The following is a 16,004-nucleotide window of genomic DNA, read 5'->3' as shown; positions in this document are numbered from 1 at the left end:
GTGTTTTGGTCACCTCACCCCATCGGAGAAAAAAAAAAACATTTAATTTTAAATAAAAATGAACAAAAGCATTACAACAAAATATATGTGTTTGACACACCAGAGTATTTAGAAAATAAAACATTAACAAGGTTTATTCATTTAATTTTTTTCAAGTTTGGCGGCCTGGATTAAAGCGTTAACGGGCTGCATGTGGCCCCTGGGTCGTAGTTTGCCCACGCCTGATTTAGAGTGTCTATTCTCCCTGAAATGTGCATTTTTTGACTGTGGGAATACCTTTAGTGAACCCACTTAAGCTCAGGAAGAGGATGCATTTTTTTTACTTTTATGCTTGGAGATGAATAGTGCTTAACCTCTGTGCCACGGTACTGCCTCTGTTTAAGATTGTTACATTAAAAAATAAATCTTGTTTAATGTTAAATACGTTGTATGTGCTGTGCTCGTGCTGCCAGTTTTTTTTTACTCCATCGCAACTGACCCTAAACAAGCATGGGCTCCAAAGTAGGTCATATCATCATAGAAATCAAATCAAATTACAGCCTTTCACAAGGTTAGGTTAACAAAACAAAGTATCACCGGCATTTTGTGGTTTTGGCCAGTGTCTCGAAACATGAGAGGCCACTTTGTTTTGTCTATATCGTTCATAATGTCATTTGACTTTCATAACATCTGCAGTGTGCTAAGTTGTTAGGAATTTGTTGGACTGGCATTTTCCTCTTTTGTTGCTATTCCTGGCTCTTTGTAATTCAAACAACATGCTTCTGAGACCGTCTGCGAGAGACGACACAAATCAGTGAAACACTTCTCTGACACATACATAAACATGGCTCGAGAGAGCACAGATTGATCTGCAGGCCAACATTTCAGGGAAACTATTATTGAATCCAGACAGGCATTTGTAATGTCCAGCCAGGGAATTGTTTTTACTGTTGGACCAACTAATTTTGACAATGGTCACCAGGAAACTCTGATGGATACTCGCCATCTTTTGCCACTGTTTTAAGCTTGCAGAAAGGCAATACTGCAGTGAACTTGAAGCTTAGCGCACAGTGTTTATGCAACAAGTATCACGAAAAGTCCAGCTGCAGAATAACAGATTTCTTCTTTTGTATACGCAGGTGTGGCAGTGCTCCCCTGGATCACATTTCACTAAATCGTCTGTCTAATATGAGGAAGAGATACAGGTAAAAGGTCTTGACTAAACAAGTTTGTCAGTCACTATCATCATTGCCATCATCGTGTGTTTCCGTCAAACATGTTCTCTTGCTCTTCTCACACTGCGATACAGAGGTTGAAATTATGATAATTGAGTCTCTGTCCTGCCCTCCTTCATACTTCAGGCCACAGCACTGTTGCTATTTTGAAGTTGTAATCCAGTTCTTATGTTATCAACATGAAAGATAAATTCATGCAGGATTCTAACTTGCCTCAGTCTGTCAATTTTCCAGACCACTTTTGAATAAATATTTATTGGGCGTTTAATTGAAACCTTTGCCATTTAGAGATACAAGATATGTTTTTTTTCATGTCCTATACAAATCTGTACATTTGTAATCTAATTGATGTGTCAGTGGTGAAACTCTTTTGTTCTACAAATCAAATACAACCAATGCTATGTAGGCTGTAAACTAAAACCGTCGGCTACATACAATTGTCTAAGTCATATTACAATGTTTTTGGAAAACGAGAAAAAACATTTTTAAACACAGCTGGTATTTTTATTGAAATTGTAACAAAAATTCAACCAGATGAGTGAACGAGTAAGCCAAAGGAAAAAGACCCAATTGAAAAAAAAATGTGTTCTAAAAATTGCTTTTCTTGGTTTCCAAAAATCTTGAAAATAAATCAGGCATTTATGCTTTGTGGCCAAGAAAATAAAAGCACATTGACGGTGATTTCAGAAATGTTGAAATGTCATTGCTCCACACTTGCGCCAGAGCTTAACATGCTGCGGTGTGTTTGTTTTTGACTGACAGGAATGCCCTCGGACCATCAAAAGAAGGGGAGGCTCAGTACTCTGTGGTTCATTGCACCGGCTATATCAAAGCTTGGCCCCCCGCAGGTAAACAAATACTTGCATATGCACCCTCCTGGACTGGCCTCTGTGTCCCCTCTTGCCCCACGCTTCACCCCACTTCATGAGTGAAACCTTATCCAATCGAAAGCCGCTACGGGATTTGCACTGCCCATTGATCAGAACTTGAATTAAAGCAGAAATCCAAAATAAGATGCATGGTTTCCATATCTGAGATCTGAGTGTGGCCAATGTCAGTGCACTTTCTAATATATTTTTCTTGCCAACAATACAAAGCAAACAAGCATATTTTTGAAGTGTTTTCTTCCCCACCTGACATAATGGGTGTTTGCTGTGACAAGAGTCCTGTTTTGAAGTGTGTCGGGAACGAGTGGAGTGTATCCTATCTTGTACTCCATAGGCCTGGTTTTCACCTAGTAAAAAACAGGGTGAGCAGAACGTAGATAGCCGACAGTAAGTCAGTTCCCCATTATCCTCGGAATGCCAATGAAAAGACATCAAGGATAAACACTAATGATCGGAAGTACCTTTCCGCAATTTTAACTAAGGAATTAGTGCATTCCTTCCACGTCAGTTGGAAGTGCAGTGCATTTTCCTCTCATAGAGCCTGATTTTCTAAGATCCCAAATAGCAGGTGCTAAATTGCCTGACCACACAAACAGATTGCGCACAAGGTTGGTGTGCAAGCTGCATGTGATCGACTTTGTATTAAGATTGCAATCATTTAATAAGATCCCAAAGAATGGGAATTAAATTGCATTTTAACGTGCTCTAATAGATTATGTGCGCTGTTGGCATCAGGTCTGCAAGTGTTGTCGAGTGCTGTATTTAAAAGGTTTTGCACTTCAGGTAGCTTTGAGGGAGACCAACAAGTAAAATGACTTTTGAAATCATTGGAATTGGAAGTGTTAGTGGAATAGGCAAAGAAGTTACAGGGAAAAGAGCTATCACAGATTATTTTGGGTGGCCAGGAATCTTATTAAAACCACATCTTGTTAGATTTAACTCAACCTGTGTACGTAGAAATTGGGTGTGTGTATTCGAGTAATATTGCTTTTAAAACTTGGGACAGGACACTGACAAATGCTCGATTATCACATTGCGAGGATATGACTCAGACTCAAGGAGATTCATTCAATGGGGATATAGTCAGAGCAGGCAACTAAATGTAATATTTGTATCATTTATTCATTATTGTTTGTATATTGTTCATCTGTGTTGTCATTTGAGTCTCTGCATGTGAGTTACATCATATGCTCACAAATAAATCGGATGTCATAAAAAAAAAATGATATAGACATTCAGTCAGACTTTCATGTCAACAAAGACCAACGAACAATATACAGTGTGAAAGGAGAGCAAGAGTGGCCTTTTATTGAACAGCAATGGACATATAACACACTGGGCACACCCAAGCATTAGCTGATGTCACCCACAACTCACAACCAGACGCTCACATGTAGCCAGGCCATAACAAGAGGCTTGAGTCAACGAACCACCTGATTCTCACTTGCTGACAGCATGTCGCTCACTCGGCCTACGTCTTTTGAATTCAAGTCCCATATCTACCACTCACGTTTTAAAATACGTACAACTTATGTCATTTTTTTTATACTTAATCGGCTTAAATCTTTTTCCAGAAATCAGATGCCATTGATGTTTGCACTTTTATTCCTTATACGCAATTGACTACTCGAATACTGGAAAAATTAATTTTGACTGGTCTGTTCCTTTCATTCTTTTAAACCAACATTCAGAAGTAGTACATTTTCATTGGTTAATTTCCTGTTTTTGAATTTATTATTACTTTCAATTAGGTTCATTGTACAGTGGACAAAATCTGTTTTGTTTAGAAACCAAACGTTTGCTTTTGGTTCACCATCTCTCTCAACTCACTATGCTTCATATGTATCAGTTATTTTTGTTTTTTTGCAAACTCTAAACTCTCACACACACACACACGACCACCCTTACCTTGCAGAACAGCAACGTGATGTGTTTTTATATATCCTATTCAGTATTATTTTCCATTGCACTAACTATTCTCTTATTTATCTAATTTATATATTTATCTGAATCATTGTTGTATTGCACTGGAAAGGGGAGCTCTCTAATCTCGTTGCACACTTGAGTACAATTACAATAAAGGGATTTCTGATTCTGATTCTGATTTTGGTTCACAGGGAGAGTCACTGAAGGAATTAGCTGAACTATGGTTCCACTTTGCTATTTTCCCATTTTAGGCTGCTGGATTTTTTATGGCATTCTTGCAAAACTCAAATAGCTCTAAATTACTGATGTGAGACCTAAACAATTTCCAAGCCAGACAAACTTATTTTGATTACATACAAGCCGTTGACATGGGTGAACATGTGTGTCACAGGCTGTGTACTACAACAATTATACAACAGAAAAATAGTTTTCATCATTGGCTATTTTCATTGTCTTGTTTATAAGAAGAAAATAGGGTACCATCTGAAAATTTGAACTATGTCGGTTACACTCGTGTTAGGGAAGTAAACATCACGCACCAAACTGCACTAAACCCTTTGAACTTTTGACTGTATCTGGAATAACTCAAACTGAACTCAACCTACCACATGTTTAAAACACTGACACGTTTAGATTCCTTACACGGACAATATTTCCTTGGAATGTTCTTTGCACATGACGGCTAGCAAACAATTTTCATCTGCACATGCAGTAATAAACTGCAGAAGAAGACACAAGATGCTTAGAAACAACGTTGCACATTGTGTACCCATGCTGTTTCCTATCTAGTTGCCTGCGATGTGAACTGCATTAGTGGAGGAAAATGAAATTAATGATAAAGTGTTAATTTATATTTTTTAGATATCCTTTGTTTACTGGTAACGTGTGTTTAAGCAAATTAAACAACTCCTACAGTATGCTAATCTTGACCAATGTCCGAGACTCAAATACTGAAGGACTGTGGTATTGTCATTGTTCATATAGATTTCAGAATGTCACATTAACTTTGACTGCTAATTTGCTCAGTTATCCTTCTCTGGAGTAAAGCAAGGAACAGCTACTTTTACGTAAGATGCCAAGCGTTCCGGTTTGCAGAGATTTACCCAATTTTGCCGGTCCGTCCTCCGATCGCGACATGGGCAACATTTCGTCATTGTCCCTCCGTCCTTATTCATGAAATAATCATTCCTTGTCCCTGTCCTTCCTCGTCCTTTTAAAGCGCTTTTGTCCTTGCACTTCACCAGTCCGTCCAGCTTTCATAATTTGCAAACATTATTTAATGATCATTAGCTGGCTAATTTCTTATTCACCTCCACTTACTGTAATTTTCAGGCTACAAAACACACCATAATAAAAGCGGATTTGTTGCATCAGACTAATAGCCGCGATTATCGACGTTATTAAATGGGGTATTTCTAAATATATAAGGTATAAGTCAGGCAGCACGGTCGTCAACGGGTTAACCCCATCCTTCCCAAGTGGAGTTTGCATGTTCTTCCCAGTTTCTGTGTGGGTTTTCTCCATGCACTCCGGTTTCCTCCCACTATTCAAAAACATGCATGGTAGGTTAATTGAGCCGCCCGAATACGGCTGGTATAGGCTCCAGCACACCACGACCCTTGTAAGGACACGTGACTCGAATAATGGATGGATGGATTTACATGTGATTAATCCTTCAACTACTGTGACTGTCAATTTGGCGGCTTTGTTTCCATATAAATCTTTTGTGCCGCTGGGATGGGGCCGCAGATTTCAATAGCAGCCACTATCCACCGGTGGCTTTGATTGTAGGGAAAAGTCACTCCAAAAAAGATTTATGCAGTAGAGGAGGCATTACATCTGCTTCAAAATATTGGTGAGGTGAGTCTGGAGCTGATGGTGAGTCAGTTCAAGGTATTATTAGCTTATAGTAAAATATGGGCTATTGCATTCTATAGTTAATGATATTTTTCGAAGTACACGCCAGAAAGTCTAAATCAATAAAGAAATAAGCTAATACTTTTATAAGAGCTGACCCGCTAGCAGCGCTAGCTGTTGGAGAACAGGAAAGACGTGTGGACTCTGGTGTTCCCAGGAGAGGAGAAGGAGACGCCAAAGGCATAATGTCCTGACAGACAGACAAGACAATTTTAAAAAGCAAGAAAAAAAAAGGTTACTTAAACATTGAGTAATAATAATTTTTGACAATGGTGCCATTGCCAGAGCACAACTTGTCAAAACAAAAACTTGGGGAGATCTAGTAGTTCTAGAAATCTGGTAGTATTGGTAGAGATGGACGATTGTGGAAATAATTATCACAATTATTTTGACTGAGAGTGAAATCACAATTAATACAATTATTATTCCTTGAGGGTGGCACGGATGGCCTCCCTGTGCCAGCATGAGTTTCCTCCGGGTGCTTAGTTTTCCTCCCACATTCCAAAGACATGCATGGTAGGTCGATTGGACACTCTGAATTGCGCCGCCTACTGCCCGAAAACAGCTGGGCTCCAGCAAGCCCGCGACCCTCATGGGCTTGTAGAATGGATGGATGGATTATTTCTTGACTTCAAAACTTAGTATTTATTCAACTACTAAAATTCAACTTATCAAAACTATCATAGCCTCGTGCCCATTCATCGCAGCACGCTCAACACTTATTTAACTTGAACTCTATTTTTTTAGTTGGGCACAAAATGACCATGTAATTTGGGGAATTAAGGGCCTCTTGCTTCTCCATTCTGCTCCACCAACACCTTTGATTATTTAACTTGAACTCTATTTTTTTAGTTGGGCACAAAATTACCCTGGAATTTGGGGTCTCTTGCTTTTCCATTCTGCTCCACCAACACGTTTGATACCTTGCATCTTTGCACACATTCAAACTGTGAATAAGTATCATCTCATTTTCATATTTATTTTAGCTAATGTTATTGTTCTATTTTTATTTTCATATCATGTGGACATTTTTGTTGTTATAACTAAATTGTATTTGGAGCCTTGATTTTGAAGAACATAAAAGTTCTTAAATCCTAGAAAACTCTTCTTTAAATAGAACTTGAAAGGATAACGAAAAAACTAATGAATAAGACAGTAAAATGAGATTATATAAATAAATAAAACAAATACCGGCTGTGCACAGTTTGGCATCTTATGCCGGCATAAGACGACATGCATGTAGCCCAATTTTTGGCCTCTTTAGTGCGACTTACTCAGCAGCAAAATCCACACTTTTTTTTTTAATTTTATCCACAAGCAATCACGGCTCCCCAGTTTTCTGAGTTTGGTCATGTGACATTCCCAATATTAGCCATGATTGGTCGTTACCTGTTTCATAATACCTATTGAAATAGAAATGTTTGTCTTTGACTTCCCATTTAATCTGAACAGTAAAAATACAGATAATGAATAAGATGACAATTATCTTAAGACAGTGTATATTAAATGTTTATGGTATCAGCAATGTTATTTGTTTGTGCTGCACTTTGATTTTGATTTGTCCGATTTGAACAATACATGAAAAAATTAGTATTTATATCAAATATTTATTTATAAATACATATTTTTTTAATCTATTTAGATTTGGGAAACGACCGTATAACCTGATATATGTTGTAACGTGTCATTCTGTAAATAAAACTGTCTTCATCATAGGGCTGGGCGATAAACCGAAAATTTACCGTTACTGAAATGTATTAGAATGACCGACATCATTTTGCCCATGTCGGTAAATTCGGTGTCTAAAAAAAAGAAAAAGAAAAGTCTTTTCTGTCTGCGGCGATGTTCATGCATCTTTAAGACAGCTACAGCGCATGTAGTCACGTGACTCATGCGCTGTAGAAGAATGTAAACAGAAGACGCGTTCGTAGCTGGCGGTTCAAATCCTGAAGCGGCTGACACGGCTGCAGACGAAGTAACGTTAGTGGAAATTGTTCTTGTCGCGCTTGTCCCGAAAAGAAATTCTACATCTGTCGTTTGGAAATGTTTTGGGTTCCATAAAGACGATGTTTGAGCAAAAGAACATGAACTAAAAAATGCGTCGTAAGCACCTGAAACAGCGCGTCCAACCTTTTATTTTTCACCACTCACAAACAACCATGCTGTTGACTTGGAGCTTGTGCTAAAAGTTCAAAGTGAGAAGCAAGGTTTGACAAGTGACAACAGCCCACTAACGGAGGCGACACCATACGAGAGAACGTCTCAGAGGTGAACGCGATAGCCTAGCACATAGCTAAAGATAGAGCTCCTCTAGTTACAGTGGAGTGCACAGGATTGAAACGCCTCATGAACGTAGCCGACAAGAGGTACGAAAATATTTGCCGCAAACAGCACTTCCCGATATGGACAACATCGGGACGGGAGCGGAGACATGTCAAGCATTTTGCATCCACATCCGACTTGTGGTCGAGTCGCAACATGGATCCCTGTTTGAGCCTGAATGTGCATTACATAGACGACAAGTGGCGACTGCGCTCCGGAGTACTCGAGACGGCACATTTTCCTGATGAAGCCCACGCGTTTATTTGGCATTGGCATTCCATTGACATTTTTTTCCATTCTATTTAGCATTTTGTTTACAGGCGACTAGCTCCTTTGCACATGGCATTATTTATATTGTTTACAAGATACCGTCACACAAATCTGGGCCTTTGCAAATGGCATTACAGCATCTCGGCACAATCTATTTGCAGGAAAAGATTTTATGAGAGGTACCCTTTTTCTCCTGTTCTTTGTGACATTGTTCAAGTCATGCAAAGCAAGCTATTTTGAATGTTTATTCAAATGATTTTTGCACTTTTATTTTTCATTGAAAGTAATGTGTACCAGTTGGTCAATAAAAAAAAGCAGTTAATATGCATTTCCTGCATTTATTTTGATTTTGGTCCTCAGGGAGAATTTATCGTGCATTTATCGTCATCGAGGTAAAATTGCCGAATTTATCGCGATATTGATTTTAGGTCATATCGCCCAGTCCTACTTCATCATTATACCACTACGGTGAAATCGTATTGAATAAATCGTAACAAAAAAAATAAATAAATAAACTGTCAATATTTTGTCACCCGAAACTATTCAAAGAATGAAAACCCCAAAAATGTTGACAACTCGGAGTCTTTCTAGTGGCGAGACTTTGTTTATTTGGCCGAAACGCAAATGTACCTGTTAAAAATGTAAATTTTCCTGAGTGGTGATGTTAGGGGTTTGAATCTACCGCATATGCTTCTTTGCCATTTAACAAGCTACATATGGTAGGCGTAAACCGTGTATTGATAATTAAACTCTTTATTTTTCAAGCCTGAAACTTTTAGAAAATGGATGACAATGTGCAAAAACAACAACAAAACACCCGCCGCATTGTAATGAGCCACACCACAAGACACAAAGTTGTCCCCACAACCACAACAGGAGCTTTGAATAATACAGAATACCTAATATATGTTCATATTTTGAATTTTATTTTTTTTGCCAGTGGGATAACATATGTTTGCCTGGGGGGGCGGTCTTGGGGGAGGAAAAATATATGTAATGTCCGAAACTGTGCTTGGATGTGTGTGTTTTAATAATGGACATGTGCTGGGTTTGAGCCAGTGGGGGACTCACCTCTGCTTGCTGTTCCCGAGTTTTCAAAAGCGAAATGAAAGTGCAACCTTTGCAAAAATAGAATGATCAAATTGGACTGTCTCTCCCCCTCAGGTATGACTGTACCAGATGAGGACACAGAAGCAGGACAGACAGGAAAATATTGCCTTGTGGCCATTGGAAGACTGCAGGTGGGTACTGTCCGGCCTTCGTATTATTTAACGTCTCGGAAGAAATTCATTCTAAACATGGCAAAACTGTCCCAGGATTTTGGATTGGACACATTATCCATCTATCCATCCATTATCTGTACCGCTTCTCCTCACAAGGGTCGCGGGAGTGCTGAAGCCTATCCCAGCTATTTTCGGGCAGTAGGCGGGGTACACTCTGAACTGGTTGCCAGCCAATCGTAGGGCACACATAGATGAACAACCATCCGCACTCACGCTCATACATAGGGGCAATTTAGAGTGTCCAATCAACCTGCCATGCATGTTTTTGGAATGTGGGAGGAAACCGGAGTACCCGGAGGACACCCACGCAGGCACGAGGAGAACATGCAAACTCCACACAGGCAGGCCGGAGCCGGAATCAAACGCACAACCTCTGCACTGTGAGGCCATCGTGCTAACCAGTTGGCGACTGTGCCGCCATTGAACACATTATTTCCCTCTAAATCTTAGTTTTTCATATTTGTTTGTTCTGGCCTGGTCAACCCACGGCTCCCGAGCCTCATGAGGCTATTTGGCTAGTTTCATGCGGCTCTTCAGGAGCTTTCACCTGACATGCATCAAAAATCCTTGCCTGACGCTGCCATTCATTCACCCTACGGCTAAATGGCACGCTGACGAGGTAAATCTGTTCGAGTGACGTCAAACGCACGACGAGAGAATCTCTGGCGCGACATTGTTTCCGTTAAGTTGGCTCTCAAAATGGCAGAGAAAAAATGCATAGTTAAACGAAAATATAAAGAAGAGCACAGGACGTTTTTGACAGAGTGGGAGAGTTTATTTTTTGAGTTGAACGTAATGGCATGCCGGGCTTTCTTATATGTCACGCAGCATTCGGGCATTTCAAAGCTTTCAATCTTCAACGTCACTTAAGCTCACTCCATCCTAACATCGAACAGGAATTTCCAAAAGGGACTGAACTTCGCAAGCACAAGTTGGTTGCTTTGAAAAGTCAGGCTGAAAAGCAGGTGTAGTTTTTCAAAAAGTTTCCGAAACATTGTAACTGTAACGCCTGCATTATATCAACTGGCTTAGAACATCAAACTGGCTAAAAAGCCATACGACGAAGGGGACTTCATTAAAAAATGCCGCATTGACGCTGTTGAAATATTGTCTCCTGAAACTAAAACTGAGTGTATCAGACCTCCAACTGTCCCACTCCAGTGTTGAATGCAGAATATCGGCTATTAATACGGTCGTTGAATCACCGTTGCACTCTGACTGACACTCATTTGAAAGAATCGCTTCAAGTGGCAACAACAGAATACAAGCCAGATTTGAAGAGGATTGTTCAAGATAAGGAATATCACAAGTCTCGCTATGCAGCTTTGACAAGAGAAAAAAAGAAAAATGCTATTAAAATTTTTTTATTTTATTTTTGTTTGTGGGCTTGCTTGAACTGAGAGTTCGTGTGTGTGACAGCGCACACAATCTTAAGCATTGAAAATAACTGATATTATCATGTTGGTGTGCAATGTTTTCAATAAATCTGGCTGAGCAGGGTTGTTTGTGTGCGTGCATACGTGGTTAAGGCATGGGATGATGTTCATGTTTGGCCATGTGTATGATTTGGCTCTTTGCAGTAACAGAAAAAAAGTGGCTCCTAGTCTCTGACTGGTTGGCCACCCCTGGACTCAATGTGGTCAATATTTATGTGATCATCTTTCTGATTTGGAAATGAAATTGTGGAAAATATGACAAGCAAATGTTAGATTTCCTATCATACCCGTCAACATATATGCAGTACTTAATTTCATTTTGCTAATGGTGGAACAAATTTCTAAAAATGTGGAAGTGAGGTCTGGATGTGTCAGACTGCTTTTGAAGACTTTAAGAGACACTTACTTTGCTATTTTTAGATGACAATAATGGTTTAATTATACTGTATGGTCTCCCTTTTATCATACATAAACACTTTCATCATGTTTCAAAATATCCAAATCTGTTTTGTATTGGAGTGTAACCATGAAAATTCTGTTTGTGTTTTGCTTTGCCTTTTTATATATATATATATATATATATATATATATATATATATATATAAACATTTTATTTTCAATTCATGTTATATTGTTCACTCTTCAAAAGAAGATAAAGATCTAAGACTTGGGGGTGGGAGGGATGCAACTGAAACATCCCAAACAAATTACTTGCCTCGTCCCATCTAGCTCAGTATGGTCCTCATTTGAAATTTATGCATGAACTGAGCTTTTTTTAAGTCACTTTCCCATTTGATTTTATTGTTTTCTTTTTGTGGCAACGAGCTGTCTTATAAGTCATTGAAAAACCCCCAATAAAATTGGCTCCAAAGTTCATCCATCATCCAAGGAAGAATTTATTGACTAAGTACTGCTATGTGAAGCACCGCTTTTCTCCCCTAAAGGTGCATGTGATATATTTGTCGTGTAAATATGTTGTTCTTGATGGAGAAGGTTTGGATACCCCTGATAAACTGTATTCTGTGTGGTGGGGTAAACATTTACAAGCGTCTGCTTCAGCCTACTCCTTTTGTGCTTTTTCTTTTTCCCTAGGTACTGAATACAGCATGTAAATACATGATTAGAATTAGAAATCCCTTTATTGTCATTGTACTCAAGAGTGCAACGAGATTAGAGAGCTCCCCTCTCCAGTGCAATACAACAATAATACAGACAAATATATAAATTAGATAAATAAGAGATGGAAAATCTGGAATGTACTACGCCCAAATATATTAAACTTACAATCCTTCCTGGGCAATGTTCCCTCTAATTTTCTATGCCTCCATGGGCATCCATTGGACCATACAGCGCAACATCAGAGACGCACACGGCGGCCAGACCAGTACCACACCTGTTATATGATGTCGATGTTACAAAAACATTCAAATCGTCTACACATTAGAATAGAACAAATCATTGAATAGAGATTTGTGATCAAATCAGCCCTACTAAAAAAAAATAAAATAAATAACAACCATCATTTTAAACATAATTTATTAAATCTGGATAGAATCTGTTTCAATATGGTCCCACATTATCCACTCATAAATAACTAAAATAATGCCATCTAATAAAACACAAGACAATTCTTAGTCACCTGACCTCTGAAAAATGGGAAACTGCCTCATTTAAGGGGCTCGTAAACTACACCCATATTTGAACTTCCCGAATAGAGCCGTCTGTCGTCTGCACGGCACGTCCGTAGTGAGCGTGAATCTATGTTTGTGCGTCAAACTATAGCAGAACAACTGAGTGTGCGTTCTCGGTCGCACAATTGAAATTGTAAGGAAAGTGGGCATAGTGTATTGTCCAGTATGTCGATTTAACTGCGGTGGAAATGAAGGAATGCGTGTCGGAATGTGTGTGCGCCAGCATCGCCATGTGCGTTGAGAGGGTGAGAGTAGTGCGTTGTTCCTAGGGATTATTATCAAACGAGCGCTCCTCTCGAAAATGGCATAAGACTGCTGTCGTTGAAGCGTCATGAATGGTCAGCGATATTTGTTTCTATTTTGGCACTGACAAAATGCAAACATGACCAAAACATCAGCCAGAATGAACGAGAGCAGAGAAAATTGCCTCTCATTTGCACCTGTTGCTTGTCCAATTTGCACAACACCAGGTGAAATGGATACACAATAAGTATCACTTCCTAAATGGGTTTCATGCAGCTTAGAAGCCCAAATAGGTACGGTCAGACGGTGCTGGAGTTACCCCATTACACCAATACCAAACCCACAGATCAAAATAACTCTATAAAAACTGTAGGGTTATACGGCACGGAGAATATTTTTATATAATACTACATATACTGTATACTACTTGTGAAGATGAAACTTAGACAAATCGATTAATTTAATTGAAATTGGAAAACTTTTGAACATGCCCTATTCTTTTTATTCTATCACATGATATACTGCAGTATATACCAATTGTCCCGCGGTAATTTTCTTGAAGCCCATTGACTTACACAATCATTATTTTTTTTATAACCTTCGTAGATAGATTTAATATGCATCAGAATTGCATGCTGTTGTTCATTCTTTAGTTTCATTTAGGTTTTGTGCTCTAACCTTCCCTCAGGTAACCAGCTCTCCTGTCTCTATGGATATGAATGGTCTATCGGTACCCACAGAGTTCTTGTCCCGCCACAATTCAGATGGGGTCATCACCTTTGTCGACCCGCGCTGCATCAACGTTATTGGTTATCAGCCTCAGGTAAGATGCAAGGATTATACAAATTGGATGATGAGAATGTTGGGAGAATTTACACAAATGTATTTAAGCATGGTATGTCTTTCTTCTTTCTGTAAATTGGACGATAAAACAGGAAAGATAGTTTATATTTATATATTTTCTTTCATTTAAACCGACGTATACTGTCTGCCATGTAAAGAGCAAAGGTATAGAAACGTGTCATTGGCCGGTCTTGTTTTATGCCCAGGCCTGTCCTATTGGTTTGATTATCCGTCAATCCATTATATAAACCGCTTCTCCTCACGAGGGTCGCGGGCGTGCTGGAGCCTATCCATGCTATCTTTGGACAGTATTGTTTGCCAGCCAATCGCAGGGCTTGGGTTGATTTTTCAAATAATAAATAGTGAGTGTGGAATGTAAACCCCGGACCGAGACCCTAGCTCAAGAGGTTTGCGTGCCCGTTCACTCTGACATCTCTCCTTGCATGCCTGCATATGTGAGCTCTGCTTTTCTGTGTCGTGTGTAACAAAAATATACGGCAAAGTGGAAGTTAAAGTTTTGATTTGTTTTGTCCTGTTTATATTGGGGATCGTTTTCTGTAACTGAACTGTTAGGATACACCAGTAAATCACTCCTAATTATTGACCACCAGATACTCTTCTTGTGGTCTGATAATTACAAAAGCCTTGACGTGATTGCAGGCAAGACACATTTATAGTTCTAAGTAACCTAAGAGTAAACATGACTGACTTGTTTCGTTCGTCAAAAATATTGTCAAATTGTCGGCTATTGTTTTAATCTTACAACTGAGAGCAATTATTTATGTGGTTGGAGAGTCTTGACATCAAAATAGAGACAGATATTAGCTATTTTCATCTTTTCATTTCAACGTTCTAGTCACGATAGGTTCTTTGATGAAATCCACAGTATCCTCAGACATTCACCATCTTATCAAAATTGTTTGTGATGTGCTGACAGTGCAAATTCCACTGACAAAATGAAAAACAGTCGCTGGCATTGAGACATTTTCTTTATGCTCTTTTCTGCCATCACTTCATATTTCTCAACACATATGAGGAAGCAACTCAATTCCAAAACTGCTTTTGCATTTCCTTGCGCAGTATTTTTCGGATCCACCGTTCAAATAATACATGATGAAGCAGAAAAAGCGTTCTGCGGATTATGAGTCGCATTTTTATGAGAAATTTATCTTTCAAAAACCAGAAACCAAGACCAGTAAACCTTGGACTCGTACCCGAAATCCCCTTTCCGTAATGGTGGGTCAGTTCGGAAATAACGCTCCAAACGCGCCCGTCTTCACTCCAACAATTCAGAAACACAGTCGTTCAATTGTGCTGTTTGGTTTGGTTTGAATGGCGCAAAAAACGAGTGCCACAACTAAGGCTGAACGATCATGGAAAATAATCAAATTGCGATTTATTTTGTGGATGTTGTTTCAAGGTCCTTTTCTAGTGTATTTTTCAACAATCTTTTTTACAACAAACAATGTCAAACCTATTATGCATTATAGCATAAATAGAGACTAAGGTAAAGGCACTTGAATCATTAGTTCATATTAAAGACGATTTATCTACTTACAATTACAGGTATAAACTTCCTAAATGTTTTGACGTGCAGTTTGGTAAGTGTTCGCCATGACAACATAATTCTGATACACATGTTTAGTGTAAACAAAAGTATATATATACTGTAAAGGATGGCCGAGTGGTCTAAGGCGCCGCGTTCAGGACCCAGCCTCCCCAGGAGGCCTGGGTTCGAATCTCGAATTTCCCCATTGTGGGACTAATAAAGGGAACATTATTATTATTATTATTATTATTAAAGGCATCAACTAAAAGGTAGACAACAATAATGCAAACAAGTCAGTAGCTTACAGCTTACATATCGCTTTGTTTCATGAAATATATAAATGTGGACTGCACTTAATCACTCAATTTATCATCAAGACTGTTTAATAAATAAAACATGCGTGCATAAAAATGACAGCCTCCT

The 16,004-nt window shown here is 38.9% G+C and overlaps 1 protein-coding gene across 2 annotated transcripts in view; it reads left to right on the top strand.

Annotated features, from left to right (window-relative positions):
- arnt2 (aryl hydrocarbon receptor nuclear translocator 2) overlaps positions 1–16,004 on the top strand; it is a 90,903-nt gene that overhangs the window by 27,121 nt on the left and 47,778 nt on the right. For both annotated transcript variants that reach the window (XM_088295610.1, XM_088295611.1), the window contains 4 exons: positions 1,119–1,184; positions 1,977–2,062; positions 9,701–9,777; positions 13,878–14,012. In XM_088295610.1, the coding sequence (XP_088151736.1) occupies positions 1,119–1,184; positions 1,977–2,062; positions 9,701–9,777; positions 13,878–14,012 (364 nt within the window). The remainder of the gene's footprint in view (positions 1–1,118; positions 1,185–1,976; positions 2,063–9,700; positions 9,778–13,877; positions 14,013–16,004) is intronic.

This window comes from Idiotropiscis lumnitzeri, chromosome 5 (assembly GCF_059441095.1).
Source record: "Idiotropiscis lumnitzeri isolate Australia: NSW breed Sydney's pygmy pipehorse chromosome 5, RoL_Ilum_1.0, whole genome shotgun sequence".
Taxonomy (NCBI): Eukaryota; Metazoa; Chordata; class Actinopteri; order Syngnathiformes; family Syngnathidae; genus Idiotropiscis; species Idiotropiscis lumnitzeri.
Note: the sequence above shows the minus strand (reverse complement) of the source record. Positions and strands in the feature narration are given on the sequence as shown.